Genomic DNA, 18,816 nt, shown 5'->3' with positions numbered 1-18,816 from the left:
TTTCACACACTTAGGCTGGAGTCATTAAAACTTGTTTTTCAACCACTCCACAAATTTCTTGTTAATAACAAACTATAGTTTGGCAAGTCAGTTAGGACATCTACTGTGTGCACGACACAAGTCATTTTTCCAACAATTGTTTACAAATTATTTCAAAGTATCACAATTTCAATGGATCAGAAGTTTACGTACACTAAGTTGACTGTGCCTTTATACAGCTTGGAAAAGTCCAGAAAATGATATCAGGGCTTTAGTAGCTTTTGAAAGGCTAATTGACATAATTTGAATCAATTGGATGTGTACCTGGGAATGTATTTCAAAGACTACCTTCAAACTCAGTGCCTTTTTGCTAGACATCATGGGAAGATCAAAAGAAATCAGCCAAGACCTCAGAAAAAATAATTGTAGACCTCCACAAGTCTGGTTCATCCTTGGGGAGCAATTTCCAAACACCTGAAGGTACCACGTTCATCTATACAAACAATAGTATGCAAGTATAAACACCATGGGACCACGCAGCCGTCATACCACTCAGGAAGGAGACGCGTTCTGTCTCCTAAAGATGAATGTACTTTGGTGCGGAAAGTGCAAATCAATCCCAGAACAGCAGCAAAGGACCTTGTGATGATGCTGGAGGAAACAGGTATAAAAGTATCTATATCCACAGTAAAACAAGTCCTATATCGACATAACCTGAAAGGCCACTCAGCAAGGAAGAACCACTGCTCCAAAACTGTCATAAAAAAGCCTGACTACAGTTTGCAACTTTACATGGGGACAAAGATCATCTTTTTTGAAGAAATGTCCTCTAGTCAGATGAAACAAAAATAAAACTGTTTGGCCATAATGTCCATCGTTATGTTTGGAGGTAAAAGGGTGATGCTTGCAAGCTGAAGAACACCATCCCAACCGTGAAGCACGGGGGTGGCAGCATCATGTTGTGGGGGTAATTTGCTGCAGGAGGGTGTGGTGCACTTCACAAAATAGATGGCTTCATGAGGAAGGAAAATCATGTGGACATATTGAATAAATATCTCAAGACATCAGTCAGGAAGTTAAAGCTTGGTCGCAAATGGGTCTTCCAAATGGACAATGACCCCAAGCATACTTCCAAAGTTGTGGCAAAGTGGCATAAGGACAACAAAGTCAAGGTATTGGCGTGGCCATCACTAATCCCTGACCTCATCCTATAGAAATTGTGTGGACAGAACTGAAAAAGCGTGTGTGAGCAAGCAGGCCGACAAAACCTGACTCAGTTACACCAGCTCTGTCAGGAGGAATGGGCCAAAATTCACCCAACTTATTGTGGGAAGCTTGTGGAAGGCTACTTGAAACATTTGACCCAAGTTAAACAATTTAAAGGCAATGCTACCAAATACTAATTGAGTGTATGCAAACGTCTGACCCAGTGGGAATGTGATGAAATAAATAAAAGCTGAAATAAATCACTCTCTACTATTATTCTGACATTTCACATTCTTAAAATAAAGTGCTGACCCTAAATGATCTAAGACAGGGAATTTTTACTTGGATTGAATGTCAGGAATTGTGAAAAACTGAGTTTAAATGTATTTGGCTAAGGTGTATGTAAACTTCCGATTTCAACTGTAGCTAAAGTGTTTGGTGCAGTATTTCTCAAGTAAAAAAATGTGAGTCCAATCTGCTGTGCGGTCTGTCTCACTGTGTGTTCTGCTGTACGATTGGATAGGCCACAATCACCGCAGTTGTTTATCCCGTGGTAGGTGGCATTGTTGAAATCAAAACCCAAACCTCAAGTAAGTCATGATGAAGTCTTGTACACAAATCTCACAAAACTCAGTTTGGATGATACTGACTTTACGACCAAAATTAACCTCTACAGGATCGGGCAGAAAGCTTAAATTCTTGTTAATCTAACTGCACTGTTCAATTTACAGTAGCTATTACATTAAAAGAATACCACGCTATTGTTTGAGGAGAGTGCACAATTATGAACTTGAAAATGTATCAATAAACCAATTAGGTACATTTGGGCAGTCTCGATACAACGTTTTGAACAGATATACAATGGTTCATTGGATCAGTCTGCACATACACTGCTACCATCTAGTGGCCAAAATCTAAATTGCGTCTGGGCTGGAGTAATACATTATGGTGGTCTCTCTTGAATTTCGAAGATGGTTTAACAAAATAAAAATTAAAGTTTTTTTCTTTGTATTATTATTTTTTAACCAGATTTAATGTGTTATATTCTCCTACATTAATTTCACATTTCCACATTTGTTTCGTTTCAAATTGTATGAAGAATATGCACATCCTTGCTTCAGGTCCTGAGCAAAAGGCAGTTTGATTTTGGTATGTCATTTTAGGCGATAATTGAAAAAAAAAAGGGTCAGATCCTGCTTGCACTTTGTCAATGTTGGCATTCATAGATGTTTCTGACTACTATCGATGTCACATATGCGATTTTCAACGAGAGAAGTTGGTTCTCGAGTTCAGTTAAGGTTTAGATTAGGGGAGGGTAAGCTGATCCTAGATCTGTACCTAGGGAAAATTTCACCCCCGGAGCCAGCCACAGCGCTTTCTGCAGACTACTGTGTTAGTCCAATGGGTACGAGGACAGGTGAAGGTCCAGTCAACGACTGACTAACTCATCAGCCCGTCATTCCCATCTCCGTTGAAGCACCCACTTAAACATCCCTGTTTTAACTCCACGTTACCCAACCACTTTCCTATTCCCATATAACCCCAAGACCATTTGCATCCCAAAATGGCACCATATTCCCTACATAGAGCACTGCTTTTGAACTCGGGTCAAAATTGCTGCACTATATAGGTAGAGGGTGACATTTGGGACCCGGCCCAGGAGTCTCTGGCTTTATAATGGGGTGTATAATGAAATGAGGAAATGCACTCAGGCTACGCAGTGAAGTCTGATTAGCTCCGATACTGAGCTCATGTTGTCATGATAAGGAGGGGTTGAAATGAATGCGGGACAGCGGTGATGGACGATGGAGTAAGGCTTAATGCATCGGAATGTGGTTTTATGAAGAGGGTGAGGTCATAAAGAGAGCGAGCATCGGTCTGTTATTGCGGTTCGCGCAATGCGAGGGCATACGGGACTCCAACACGCTCCTGAACGCTCAGCTCTATATTTTTTTTAGCCGCCACATGGGAGTGATAACTCTTTCCTGCTTCACTCTCTCCAGAGTAGGGCTTTGATTGACACATGTTGGTGTGCTCCAAGGCGCTGGTGGAATAGGGAAGCTCAAGAACATATCAAGAGAATACAGTGTCTGCCTATTTTCTGCTTTCGAGAAATGACTGGAGCACCCTTGTTTTTTTTAGGATTACGTGTTTTTTGGGTGATTCACATTAGAATGTGAAATGAGGTTTCAAATGAATTCACAACGCCCCTTCGACCTAGCCACGAAAAAGAAAACCAGTAAAAGAATATTATAAAAAGGTCAAACATTTGTCAAATTGAGGCGATCAAAAAAGACAAAGACCAGACATTCACTACTGACAAATAAGAAGTAAAAGAGAAAAAAAAGCAAAGAAATTAGCTGAATTTCTAGGATATCAAAAAGACAAAGGCCAGGTATTCAGAGCTGGCAGGGGAAGAGTCGAAATGTGACTCAGCAGATAGACCTTTTATTAGAGCGAGACGACTTCTGTCTCAAAGTGGGGAAATGATAAGACCTTGACATGAAGATTAGAAACAAACCCAACAAAGCATGAAAAGATGTCTGAGGCACCAAATGAGGGACCGTGACCCTATGAACGTGGCCGACTCCATATAATGGGGTGTGACAGTGGATTTGTCATGCGGCGTGATAGTGGATTTATTGTGTCCTTCCGTGACCGTGCTTGAGTGGGAGTGAGACACACACACGTTGATACAGACCCACACTCTTACAGACACTGACAACACACTCGCACAAACTGACAGACAGTCCTGGCTCTCAGAAGTAGAAGGAGCGTAATGCGACAGACACTCAAATTTATAGTAATGCATAGAGTGAGGCATGGTAGCCATATTTAAGTTTGTTTTTAGTTCCCCTTAAATTGATGCTTACGACAATATCTTTGAGGATCTCTGTATCCTATATGGTATATCCTAAAGATTAGAGACAAAAACATGCATAGATTCCACGCATTACAAATACATAATATCACGTCTGGATAATCTCTTTTTTGTCAGAATCGTGTTCATTAGGCACCAAATGCAGAAAAATGGCCTGAAACACGAATGGACTACCTGGTCTTGTCCAATAAGAAAGCCCATTCACATTTTCCTTTGCAGAACATTTTGAACACAACACTAATGAACACAACCCATATAAGGTAAATGGGTCAGGGTGTTTCAACCCAGTCTGGGTTGTATTGACGAGGCATCAATACAGAAGAAAACAAATTGAAACTGGAAGGCCACCTGGACAAAATGCACATTTATTTTTTTTGTTGCAAAAAAGTTTTGATACGGTGTGCACTAATAAACAAGACCCAGGTAGAGTGAAGGGTGTTAAGGTGTTTCACCATAGTCTGGGTACAGGGTACAGACAGTGATATGTGGAAGTTTAAGGATACATCCCAAATGACACCCTATTCCCTATGGGCCTGATTCAGACTTAGGAAATGTATGCCTTTTCAACACACTTCACAGTAGTTGGTATTTAGACTTACCTTATGCAGTTGCGTAACAGCCTATGCAGGTGTGGTTCCCTTATTTATGCACATTTTAGGTTAGGGTTAGGAAAGTATGAATGAATCATAAGGTTTAAAGGTAAACGGAATGGAATGATGCAAAAGGTAATTTTAAGAAAACTAACACTAAAGTCATTGTTACGGTGAACAAAAATAAATAACAATTTCAAAGATTTTACTGAGTTACAGTTTATATAAGGAACATGACTGGGAATACAGATATGCATCTGTTGGTCACAGATACCTTCAAAAAAAGGGTAGGGGCGAGGATCAGAAAATTTGCCTCATACAGCGTGACACATGGCCTTTGCATAGAGTTGATCAGGCTGTTGATTGTGGCCTGTGGAATGTTGTCCCACTCTTCAATGGCTGTGCAAAGTTGCTGGATATTAGCGGGAACTGGAACACGCTGTCATACACATTGCTGCATGTCTGGTGAGTATGCAGGCCATGGAAGAACTGGGACATTTTCAGCTTCCAGGAATTGTATACAGATACTTATCATGCTAAAACATCAGGATCTTGTCATGGTATCTCTGTGCATTCAAATCGCCATTGATAAAATGCAATTGTTTTCGATGTCCGTAGCTTATGCCTGCCTGCCTGCCCATACCATAACCCCACCTCCACCATGGGGCACACTGTTCACAACGTTGACATCAGCAAACTACTTGCCCACACAACGCCATACATGTGGTCTGCAGTTGTGAGGCCGGTTGGACATACTGCCAAATTCTCCAAAATGATGTTGGGAGGCAGCTTATGGTAGAGAAATGAACATGAAATGATCTGGCAACAGCTCTGGTGGACATCCCTGCAGTCAGCATGCCAATTGTACGTTCTTTTGAAACTTTAAACATCTGTGGCATTGTGTTGTGTGACACATCTGCAGATTTTAGAGTGACCTTTTATTGTCCCCAACACAAGGTGCACATGTGTAATGATCACGTTGTTTAATCTGCTTCTTGATATGACACCCCTGTCAAGTGGATGGATTATTTTGGCAAAGGAGAATTTCTAACTAAAAGGGATGACAACAAATTTTTGCAACAAATTTGAGAAATAAGCTTTTAGTGAGAATGGAACATTTATGGAATCTTTTATTTCAGCTCAAAACATGGGACCAACAATTTACATGTTACATTTATATTTTTATTCAGTGTATAAATGTCTGTGGGTATTACTTACAGTGACTCCTGATAGTGGCTAATATTTAACATGATACAAATTGTAAAACTGAAAAAATCTTGGGTATATAATTAAAACATTTTAAAGTGCATACATTAACTCAGCAGGTTCAGCCCTACAAACCTATAGCTTGGTCTTCCAACTTTCATCCACGCAAATTATGAGGGCACACAATAAAACGTTTGAATAACTGCATAGCTATTTATAGCCTAATTCACTGAGGAAAATGAGCCACAATACATATGTTATTCATGGTTTCCTCGCGCGTACAGCTGTAGATACCTCAAACACACCTTTATTTCTGAGATCTCCACCCAAAACGAATAGTGGGTGAACAGCATGCTATTATCATGCATAAATTCAAGGTCAGATTACGCAGAGAGAGTGCATTAAAGGGAATTACGTTCCATTTACGCATGCTTAACTCGGGTCAGAATCGTCCCCAATGTGCACTACTGGCCCTGGTCAAAAGCAATGCACTATGTAGGAAATAGGGTGCCATTTGGGATGAAGTCTGAAACACACCGACTGGCCTCGGCAGTAATTAAACACTAACTGATAAAATGAGCCCTCAACAGATTCTAATTATCCTAATTTCAACCTCTAATTCCACCAATCAGCCAGATCTCCCATTTCTGTGGGAGCAATTTGGGAGGTAATCACTTCAGCACAGAGATCTCCGCAGTCTTAATTGTTGCGGGTGATTCAGTCTTTATCAGAAGTAAGATTGGGTGTGCGTCCCAAATGTCACCCTATTCCCTAAATAGTGGAAGACTTTTGACTAGGGCCCTATGAGCTGGTCCAATGGGCCCTGGTCAAAAGCATGGCACTATGTAGGAAATAGGGTGCCATTTGGGACACACATTGGGCCTCTCTGTTATCGTAGGGGGCTAATTTATCTCCAATGGCAAGGCTAAACTGGGTTGAAAATCTTAATGAGTCATTTGGGCGAGATGAGACATCATATTGGCAATTGATAATCGGGATCTTTGGCATAACTTCGCAATTTCATCATCCTGTAAAATGAGACGGCTAAATCGGTGAACAATAAATGGATTCATCTTTGCATATTGTATATGATCTTTTACAATGTATATTTAATGCACCGCATAATATAAAAACATCCGTTTTACAAACAAAGGTTAAACTGTATCGTCATTAACGTACCATATGACATGATCAGCGGTCAGCGTTGTGATTCTTGAACATCACACAAGGGAAATGATATAAATGGAGAGAAAGGATCATCCCGGTGCATATGAGTGACATGTTTAAGTGTCTCTCCTAGGCCTTCATCACTGGAGACTGTGGCTCTGTCCCAAATGGCACTGTATTCCCTATTTAGTGCACTACTTTTGACCAGGCCTCATAAGGCTATGGACACAGCCCATACGGGTTCTGCTCAAAAGTGCAGAATATAGGGAATAGGGTGCCATTTGGGACATGTGTGGTGATGAATATAGTTAGGTCAACACAGAACATTTCGTTTGTTCAACAGTGTCTTTATGATTACATAACCCAAATTTGACATAGCCATTTTAAATCATAAACACCACACACATTATACTTTACTTTAAAAAATAATACATTATGGGCAGCATAACTTTGTTACAGGCAAACAACAGTTAATGGAAGGTTTTTAGCAAAAAGGCCACAACCAAATCAAAACAAATGCAAAAAACACCCACATCTAAAAGGCAAATGGAAGGGACACGGCAGGAGGGAAAGATGCTTCGATGTGGACTTAATTTCCTGTTCCTCACTTCCTGTTCCTCCGACCTTGTTTCTTAGGAACAACTTCCTGTCCAGTGTCAACTTCTTGCCCAGTTGTCATTTTGTCTTCCGTTATCTCAAAACCCTAATTTTACCATCCCTGGCCTCTCACTGTTGTTCCGGAAGGGGGAGGGGGCTGTCTTTAAGTTTGTGCGCCAGCAACCCTGCAAGAGCTCGGCTGCTATTCAATTAAAAGTCTCTTTCCAATCTGTACATTATGTCTACCTCCAGTCATTCTGGACCCCTGTGAATCTAAAGTCATTATTTACACCCCCACACATGCATAAAGAGACATTTCTAAACATACCTCTATACATACAGTACACACACAGACCTTCACTGCCTCTAAAACATGTCAGCAGCTGAGAGGAGTGGTGTTCCGATGATGGCCTGGTCCATTAAACTACCCCTTCCAAATGGCACCCTATTCCCTACATAGTACACTACTTTTGACCTGGTCAAAAGAAGTGCACTAGATAGGGAACAGAGTGCCATTTGGGATGCAACCCCTCCCTACTGCTTTGATGTTTGTAGATCTCAAAGACCTGGATAGGTGTAAGCACTATGGCTCAAGCCCATTGGGCGTCTAGTTGGGAGCCTTATTACTTACACCAGTCCGATTCGTTCAGAAACGAGGTAGGGGGGATGTTTTTAGACGGGGGGGCTGTATAGAAGCAACGAGTGCGTCTGATTTCGGGTTGGAGTAGTCTGTAATCTTTCCAAAATTCCCAGTTTTTCCAGAAATCCCAGGTTGGAAGATCCAGGGAATCAAGAAGAAATTAAATCAAATAAGGCAGAAACATGGGTATCTTCCAACTGGGAAATCTGGGAAATCTGGAATTTTGGGAAAGTTACCAGAATTCTGCAACCCCAGTCTGAGTCCATCTAGCTATCACACCTACACCGCTCCGATCATAGAGTTCTTCTGGCGTGGGTCCGGCTGCCTGCCGTCCCTGTAGCCGTCGGCGTGGCGCTCGGGGCTGGCGTCACGGTAACCGCCCCTGCCCACTGTCTCATAGCGGGGGGCGCGGGTGCCTGGTGTGGGGGGCACATCCTGGCGCTGGGCAGCCCGGTGGGGCGAGGATTGGTAGTACCTGGGGTCCACCTGCGGTGGCCCAGCGGGCAAGGTGACCCGGGGCAGGCTGGAGGGGTGGGGCTGGGTCTCTCTAGGGGGGTAGTAGTTGTCGCGGCCGGGGTAACCGGGTGCTGTCCTAGACTGGGTGGGGTAGTCATTCGGATCTGTTCTCCTGCGACACAATCACCCACATACAGAGGACAGAAACATTAGAGAGTGTAGACCATTTGTTCCCTAAAAATGTGTTTTCAGTCAACTTGTGTGTGTGCATACGCTTGTGTGTAAATGCACATATCTGATTGAGTGTGTGAGTGTGTTACCCAGGGGGGAGGGGGGGGGGGAGCGCAGTAAGGAGGCTGCAGGCAGCTGGGTGTCTCAGATTCCCTCCCAGTGACTGTGGGGTGATTAGGGGGATAAGCTCCTGGGGTAAGGAGACACGCAGGGCGACTCACAGAGGCAGGATGGATCACCTTTCACAGCACCATTCACATTTTTCCCTGCTCACGCTCTGCCTGGGCTAAGTTACACACACAGCCAACAACCAGGACCAAAGCCCAAAACTAGGCCTTCTCCCAGGTCAGATAGAGGTGATAGGGGTAACTGCACTGGTAAATTCCCTGTACATTTTCATAGATGCATTTGTGATACCAACTTGCATTACACACACACACACACACACACACACACACACACACACACACACACACACACACACACACACACACACACACACACACACACACACACACACACACACACACACACACACACACACACACACACACACGACCATAGACCACATCCCACCCATCAGCTCTACATCCTCTGAGGACAATAACATGTCCATCTATTCATCAATCCAGCCATCCCTCAATCTCTGGATGGAGAGACAGATAAAGGGATCGATTAATAGATGTGATGCTGTGCAAGGGTCATTTAGGGGCAGATTTGGCCTGTGTAAGCTGGATGGAAAGATGTTTAGGCTAGTGGGAAGATGGAGGAGGATGTGGAGGTGAAAGCCTGTTTGGAGGCCTTGAGCTGGGGTCAAGGCTCAGGCGCTCTCCCCTCCCTCAAAACCCCCGCTGGCCTTCATCTCTTTCCATCTCTCGCTCTCTTTCTCTCCCTCCTTGTCCCTTCTCTCGGCCCTTAGTGACATCATAGGGGCCCCTGTGCTGAATGAGAAGGGACCACGTGGGTGTCAAGTCTACATAAACCACATGCTGTTGATAGCTGGCATGCCTAGTCCACTGCCCCACACACCAGAGATCTCCCAAGGGAAGCACATACACGGCTTGTTACGACGCACTGTCAACAGGTGCAGAGCTGCCACACTGAGCACGCCTGTGAGTGGACAGTGAGAGCTCTACTCTCACTAACTCTAGGAGAGATAGACAGAGGAGGGCTTTCAAACTCCATGTATGTGAGTGTAAAGGTGATGGTGGATGTACGCGTGTATGTAAATGTATGTCAGTATAATGGATGAGTGTGTATGTGTGTATGTGTGCATGTTTGTGTCTGTGAGTATGTGTAAGGTGTGTAATATACACTATATAGACATAAAAGCATGTGGACACCCCTTCAAATGAGTGAATTTGGCTATTTCAGCCACACCCGTTGCTGACAGGTATATAACATTGAGCACACAGTCATGCAATCTCCATGGACAAACATTGGCAATAGAAAGGCCTTACTGAAGAGTTCATGGTTTCCATGTCCGAGCAGCTGCACACAAGCCGAAGATCACCATGCGCAATGCCAAGCGTCAGCAGATGTGGTGTAAAGCTCACTGCCATTTGACTCTGGAGCAGTGGAAACGGGTTCTCTGGAGTGATGAATCACGCTTCTCCGATGCCAGGAGAACACTACCTGCCTGAATGCAACTGTAAAGGTTGGTGGAGGAGGAGTAATGGTCTGTGCTAGACCCCTTAGTTCCAGTGAAGGGAAATCCTAATGCTACAGCATATTCTAGATTATTCTGGGTTTCCAACTTTGTGGCAACAGTTTTGGGAAAGCCCTTTCCTATTTTAGCATGACAATTCCCCCATGCACAAAGCGAGGTCCATACAGAAATGGTTTGTTGAGATCAGTGTGGAAGAACTTGACTGGCCTGCACAGAGCCCTGACCTCAACCCCATCGAACACTTTTGGGATGAATTGGAACGCCGACTGCGAGCCAGGTCTAATCGCCCAACATCATGCTCTTGTGGCTGAATGGGAGCAGCCCAACATCATGCTCTTGTGGCTGAATGGGAGCAGCCCAACATCATGCTCTTGTGGCTGAATGGAAGCAGCAATGTTCCAACATGTAGTGGAAAGCCTTCCCAGAAGAGTGGCAAAGGGGGGACCAACTCCATGATTTTGGAACGAGATGTTCGACGAGCATACTTTTGGTCATGTAATACAACCTGACAGAGGGAGGTGTGATCCTATCCACATGGGCCAAGTGAACGCAACCAATAACATGGTCATGTAATGAATCTGACTCACACCTCTCAACTGTCAACACTCTATAGCTGCATCCCAAATGGCACCCGATTCACTATATAGCACACTACTTTTGACCAGGGGCCATAAGGCTCTGGTCAAAAGTAGTGCACCATGTAGGGTATAGGGTGCTATTTACATTTTGGGACACAAACTATCCCATGCAAACAGCCCTTGAGATGTGGCCTGAAAATGGGGAGATGGTGTGTGTGTGTGCTGCGGTGTGTGTTTGTGTGGTCTGTGTGTCTCTATGTGGCGTGTTTTTTGTGTGTGTGTGTGTGTCTATGCGCTGTCTGTGTGTGTGTGTGTATGTGTGTGTGTATATGTGTGTATGTGTGTGTGCGAGTGCGCAATGACATTTGGGCATAGTTTCCACCTTACGACAAGGAGGAATTTGGCCTTGGTAAGTGAGGAGGACTATTTGCACCTGCCCAAGGAAACGGAAGGATAATTATGCCCTGTGGTTCTTATCTGACCCCCAATAAACTCCATTGGTGGGAGGGAACACAGCTGGTAGCTAGCAGCCATGGAGGCCACGGAGAGGTTGCTTGGAGGGGATCTAACCCATTCTCTGGAGGGTCCATAGCACTTACTGACAATCTGCATAAATGTGTGTGTATGCGTGCGAGTGTTTCAGTTTGTGCTATGGACTTTCCAAACTAACGGACAGACGGAGGGATAGACATACACACATGGCAGGCTGAGTGCTCGAGACAGAGGCCAGACCAGGCTGGTTTCACATTAAAGGGATATTTGGCAACGTGGCATTTTATCTACTTCCCCAGAACTAGACACCCATAGATTTCCATTCACTGCTCTAGTCGCAACAACTACCTCAAACTTCCTTCGTACTGGACACAGAGACATACACATGGTATCCACGAGTTCATTTGACTATGGATAAGGAGATAAAAGGTATTCATTGCCAAAATCCCAAACTATCCCTTTAACGAAAACTATTAGGCTGCTATAGAGAGGTTCATGTTTATCAAACCAGTCTAGATAAACATTGGGGAGAGGGCTTTCACACAGACAAGCATGCACACAGCCACGCACAAAATGTCTCTGTTGTTTGACATCGCTCTGTCTACTCTACAGTGAGGACAGCGTGGATTACACTTTGCAGCACTGTATACCACTGAGACCTTTACACAGGAGTAACACGAACTAGAATGAGACTGAATAGCATCAACAATTCTATCAGATATCCTGGTGGCCAATTACTAAGTGGTAAAAAAAGAAACGTTCCAGATTTAACTACTGGTACTTCAACTGGTTCAGAGCTGAAACACATCGTCAGCCTAGACTAGATCTTTCCGTCTGTTTTGTGACTTCGTTGGTCGGCAGGCGATGACTCACTCACTCAAAGTGTTTATCCTTTGTTTTATTTCTAAAGCCATGATTTCGTTTTCCAACGCAGCTCGTGCCTGCCTCGGTGACTGTCGGAGACCGAAAGAGCGGAGTCTCTCCAGGCAGCCAGGACCCACTGACGAGATGCCTTTATGAAAGCCTAACGGCTAAACCAGTTTCATTTCCAAAAAAACAACACTGATTTCTTTACAGGCCCTTCGGTTTCATGGAAAACAGAGTTAGCGGGTGAAAGAGTGCATTTACTCCGGACTTAAACGGCAACACACGGCCGCAAAAAGGGAGCAATGACTCTGCGACCCCAAACAAAAAGGTCAAATCCCTTCTGAACAGGTTCCGCAGGGACTTGAAGAACCGATCAGGACCCGTATTCAACGTTTCTCACAGTAGGAGTGCGGATCTAGAATCAGTTCACCCCTTGTCCATGTGATTGTTGTCCGACTCTGAGATGCTTGACACACACAGAGCCAGATCCCGTGTCAAGGAGCGCCGTGAACGAGGAAGACAGGATGGAGAGTCGACCGTTCAACTCGTCTCTTGGGTCTCTGAGAAACCTACGGTGACTGGGCGTGCCGATAAAGGTCAATGAATTGAAATGATCTGGATTGAAACGAGAAGTAAGGGAGACGGAGAGTGAGAGACCAACGCGCTTTTGCTGATCAAACATTTGCCCAGCATGCACCTGTTTAAGTGACGTACAGTGCTGACGTGGCCGTCTGTCGGGGAGCTCAGTCGTGTGCTCACAAGGGAGGAAACGCACACACCCACACACAGCTCCAATCACGGATCATTAGGAGGAGGGAAGGGACCACGGATCAGTGGGTCGGGAGACACTGTAGGTGTACGTGCCGTGGAACAAAACGACTGAGCTGAGACCGGGGAAGGTTAAAGTCAGGGGCAGTGTGTTTGTGTGGTCAGATTGGTCCTCAGGTGTTTAGGAGGACACACAGACAACCCTTCTGGTTTATCGCGTAGCCTTGCACTTTGTGAAGACATTTACATTATTGCAGTAGTTCTGGAGTTATATGTGCCATTCAGACCCCACCCACACCCACACACACACACACACACACACCTCTTCTGCAGACCCTAATTCATGAGGGTAATATCAGTCCTCTATCTGAAGCACTAGCCACCGGCTACACATTAAATCCCACAATTATCAGCCCAGCGACCACCGTTCACGCACACAACCCCGGATCAGCAGTCTAATCCAATCACCTACGGGTCATGGGCCGTTCTGATTGGCTAACCTGGGGCTGAGCCGTGGAGCCCATGACCCAGTGCTTCAGAACAGTAATGACATTAATGTGCTCCATATGGGATAGTGTGTGCGTTTTACCCCTCCCCCTCTCCCCCCAGTCTAGGGAAAAGCTGATCCCCGCTACAGGAGCCAGTGCTGGGATGGGGAGAATAGAGGGGTACCACCATTCCCCCCTAAGGCACTGGACTTCCAGACATTGCAGCCCCAGCCCCTTCCGCAGCCAGTGTCGGCTCCATCCTCACAAAAGGCAGGCAAAATGTATGCTAATGCAACACAGCCGCACAGCAGAGACACACTCATTTGAGAGGAAATGGCTTTCAATGAGCTGGGCCCCGGGGGGATCTCGCCGCAAAGTTCTGCTCGGTTTGAAAAACACATTTCACTTCCCTCTCTATTTCTCTCTCCATATCGCTCTTCCCCTTTCTGTATTTGTCCCCCCTCCAAAATCCAGAAATATATTCCCCCAATCTCTCTCTCTTTGTTTTGTCAAATTCCTGGAATAAATGTAGGTCCCCCCCCCCATCTTGGTATTGACGCTTCAGGGAGATGTGGTGTTTCTGGAGTACAGGGCTTGTGTTTCATCCTCGAGTGAACATCTCAAACAAGAGAGCAAACATATAAGGTTTGGAATGAATCATTCGGAGGCAGTGCGTGTGGCACTTCGTCCTCTTTGTTCCGGTGCTGAAAACGTGCTGCTCCCCACCAGCGGTTTAATGCCCTGTCAACTCTGTGCACTGTAGTCTCACACTGAGACTTGAACAGAGGCTTACGGGGTTGACACCTCTCACTGAAAATCAGAAGAGAGGGCTAAGCGACAGCTCGGACATTTCTCTCGACAGTTCATTTCACCGCCTGCGATTCGACGCCGGGCCGAGTGCGAGTAACCATGAGTTAGTCAGACATGTGTTAGCATCATCTTAGCATGAGCTCACAGCTGAGAACAGACACCGTATTCCAGACCCAATCAGACGCACTGCTCCGTTTAGTCATAGTGCATCTCAGTCCGTGTGGCTCCACTCCCTTCTCCTTGGTGCCCCTCATATCAGCCCGGAGCAATAACCCGTGAAATGATTGCTCTCTCCGCACCGCTCCACTGTGCTCTGGTTGTCTCCCAGGCCCACCACACTGTATCCATCTATGGGGTGTGTTCTCCTGGTTAGCGCTGGGGGACTTCAACACAGCAGAGTGTGTGTGTGTGTGGGGGGGGTAGAGGGGAAAGAGCGTGAGTGTTTGAGTATATGTACAGAAGGTGCTAAGTCGACATGTGTGCAAGTTACATTTGACATGAGGATGTTGAGTCAGACGGATAGAGTAACATGGTAATTGTTATATAATATAATGTATACCATTTTAGCAGACCCTGTATCCAAACCACTTACAGTAGTAGAGCGTGCGTACATTTCCGTATGGGTGGTCCCAGCCGGAATCGAACCCACGACTTTGGGCCGTGCTCTACTAAACTGAGCTGCACAGAACCGCATCATGCTCATGCATAATCTAGGTGGACCTCTGTGGCGCAGAGAAAGGATCCATCCACCGTCTATCCTTTCTGTCTCCCAGGAGCTGATCAGGGCTACTCCCGGGATGAGGAGGCGCTCCCAAGGCAAACACTCCAGATTTAATTATAAGCTCTAAAGAGGATTACTCGCTCTGCTGCCGTGTGTGTGTGTGTGTGTGTGTGTGTGTGTGTGTGTGTGTGTTGATGGTGGCCTAAAACAGATAAGACAGACAGATTTGCATGAACACACACACACACACGCCAGGGTTGGGCTCAATTCAAAATCGAAGGCAGTCAATTCAGGAAGTGGTTTGAAATAAAAATTCTGAAACGTAAAAACGTTAAAAATAAAATAGCTTTAATTTGTCAATTTATCGTAAAGTCATTGAAAATAAGAAATGCCCTTCTTTTCAAATTATTGAATCATAATTCAAAATGTACTTCCTGAAACTAACTGCCTTCAATTCGAATTGAGCCCAACCCCGACAGGCAAACACAGCCTAACCTGGCGTGGGCTGCGTACTGTCGCTCCACGTCCTCATAGCGGGGTGCCGGACCGGTATCAGGTCCTCTCACGGCCATCTGTAGAGGAGAGAGGCACATAATGGTTCATGTTATTATTACTATTACACACCTGTCTGGTGATCTCTGTCTACCCCCCCCCAACGTCACTGGTTAAGCCTGCGGATGGCTTAGTGTTAGGGTTCATATAAGGGTTAGCGTTAGTTATACGGGTAAGAGTTAATATTGGTTAGTTGTAGCTGTAGTCTACAGTCAGGTGAGATAGGACAAATAATGTTATTACAAATACATCTGTCAACCACCACCACCACTTGTTAAGCCTCAGAATGGCTTAGTGGTAGGGGAGGGCTCTACAGAGTGACCATTTTACTCGCAGTGTTAGGGGTGGTCGACAACAACAAAAACATGCAATCCCCTGAAGAGAGCTCTTCACCTCCACATCCCACTCCTCACATTCCATGTGTATTTATTCCGTGTCACTATAATTAATATATATTTTTTTAAATCTTTAACTCTGCACTGTTGGAAAAGGACCCGTAAGTAAGCATTTCACTGTTAGTTTACACCTGTTGTTTACGAAGCATATGAGAAAGACCTTCAAACAGGTCAACATTCACAAAGTCGCAGGGCCAGACGGATTACCAGGACGTGCACTCCGAGCATGTGCGGACCAACTAGCAAGTGTCTTCACTGACACTTTCAACATGTCCCTGACCGAGTCTGTAATACCTACATGTTTCAAGCAGACCACCATAGTCCCTGCGCCCAAGAACACTAAGGTAACCAGCCTAAAAGACTACCGACCCGTAGCACTCACATCTGTAGCCATGAAGTGCTTTGAAAGGTTGGTCATGGCTCACATCAACACCATTATCCCAGAAACCCTAGACCCACTCCAATTTGCACACCGCCCCAACAGATCGACAGATGATGCAATCTCTATTGCACTCCACACTGCCCTTTCCCACCTGGACAAAAGGAACACCTATGTCAGAATGCTGTTCATTGACTACAGCTCAGCATGCAACACCACTAAGCTAAGGACCCTGGGATTAAACACCTCCCTCTGGAACTGAATCCTGGACTTCCTGATGGGCCACCCCCAGGAGGTAAGGGTAGGTAACAACACATCTGTCACGCTGATCCTCAACACGAGGGCCCCTCAAGGGTGCGTGCTCAGTCCCCTCCAGTACTCCCTGTTCACTCATGGCTGCACAGCCAGGCACGACTCCAACACCCTCATTAAGTTTGCCGACGATACAACAGTGGTAGGCCTGATCACCGATCAGACAGCTTATAGGGAGGAGGTCAGAGACCTGGCCGTGTGGTGCCAGGACAACAAGCAGGACCTGGTTGAGAGCATGGCAAGAGCTGTCATCAAGTCAAAGGGTAGCTACTTGGAAGAATCTCAAATATAAAATATATTTAGATTTGTTTAACACTTTTTTGGTTACAACATGATTCCATATGTGTTATTTCATAATTCTGATGTCTTTACTATTATTCTACAATGTAAAAATTAGTACAAATAAAGAAAAACCCTGGAATGAGTTGGTGTGTCCAAACTTTTGCCTGGTACTGTATATTATCAATTTATCCACAGGGCTGGGCTGAGGGGTGAGTGTGCACCCACTTCAACAGAGACACCGTTTTTGGACACTAGGTTGAACATTGCACTCCAAAAAACCTTAATAATTGGCTGATTTCATGATGTCTTGCACACGTTTAAGGCTTCCAGAACAACAGACAGCAAAGCAATGCCACAACATTATTGAACCTCCCCAATGTTTGATTGTCAGGAGGGTGTTCTTTAATTTGAATGCTTTTTTTGGTTTTTGGTAGCTCTGGGGTGCCAATAATTGTAATTAAAATCGTATACAAAAATGTACTAAAATGTAATTGGTTCGCCAATGTTGAAAATCCAATGAGGTGTGGATACCAATCCTTTTTCTCCAACTTAGTTAAGAAGAAATGGGGAATTATTTTTAAAAAGTGCAAGAGTGCCAATATACTGTATGCAACTGTAACTAGCTACGACAAGGCTTTCCTAACCATACCGCCACACCCGTAGCCTACTCTCCTCTGAAAATGTATGTAGAAACCCTCCATGTCTCGAGCTAGACATAAACCATGAGCATAAACCACATTATGCCGAGGAGTTGGCCATTTGGGTATTGAGTATTGAGCCGCTCCATCTTTGTGTGAAGGTTAAAGGCATTATGCAAAGAGGTGCGGGGTAATGGCTGTAGTCGCTGTGTGCCATTTGTCTCGTCGGCCATGTTCCAAATGGCATCCTACTCCTTACACAGTGCACTCCAGTGCCCTATGAGCTGGTCTTATGGGCCCAGGTCAAAAGTAATGCACTACCGGGAATAAGGCGCTATTTGGGACAAAGCCAGGGAGAGCGGTAAGCCGGGGGCCAGAGCTCAGGTTAGAGCTCGGTTGCATGTTAAGTCTGGTCATATGTGTCTCTGGGGAAGAGGGAGAGAGGGGGGATAAGAGGGAGAGAGAGAAGGAAAGAAAGAGATAAGAAGAGGGAAGGAGTGGGAGAGAGAGCGAGAAAGCGGGGGTAGAGAGGGGCAGAGAAAGGGGAGGGAGTGGTAAGGGACAGATAAAGAGAGAGAGGCAGAGAAGGAAAGATAGAGGGAGAGAAAGAAAGACAACGAGAGAGAGGGGAGAAAAAAAGAGAGGACAGAGAGAATGTCTGCAGAGAGAGACGAAATTCACTCCAAACATTTTAGTAACAGAGTTGGAAGAGTGAATTTGATTGGCAGTGGACTACTAGTGGACTATCAAACAAGAATATAACATGATCATTTTGTTCATGTTTTAGCTATTGAGCGGGTTAGTCTCTATGAGTAGTGAACAGTTGATAAGTGTGTGTGTGTGTGTGTGTGCGCCCAAAGGCCTGGACTCCTCTGGGCTGGTGGTGGTTAACACTTCCTAGAGTCTGTCTGA

The 18,816-nt window shown here is 45.1% G+C and overlaps 1 protein-coding gene across 1 annotated transcript in view; it reads right to left on the bottom strand.

The window, feature by feature from the left end:
* Window positions 1–5,768: 5,768 nt before the first annotated feature.
* LOC118369969 (partitioning defective 3 homolog B-like) overlaps window positions 5,769–18,816 on the bottom strand; it is a 174,116-nt gene continuing 161,068 nt past the window's right edge. The window contains exons 23-24 of the mRNA XM_052499048.1: window positions 15,842–15,918; window positions 5,769–8,894 (exon numbers count right to left, since the gene is read on the bottom strand). Of these exons, the coding sequence (XP_052355008.1) occupies window positions 8,546–8,894; window positions 15,842–15,918 (426 nt within the window). The 3' untranslated portion in view covers window positions 5,769–8,545. The remainder of the gene's footprint in view (window positions 8,895–15,841; window positions 15,919–18,816) is intronic.

The sequence above is a fragment of the Oncorhynchus keta genome, chromosome 37 (assembly GCF_023373465.1).
Source record: "Oncorhynchus keta strain PuntledgeMale-10-30-2019 chromosome 37, Oket_V2, whole genome shotgun sequence".
In the NCBI taxonomy this organism is placed as follows: Eukaryota; Metazoa; Chordata; class Actinopteri; order Salmoniformes; family Salmonidae; genus Oncorhynchus; species Oncorhynchus keta.
This window is presented reverse-complemented; position numbering and strand designations above follow the sequence as displayed.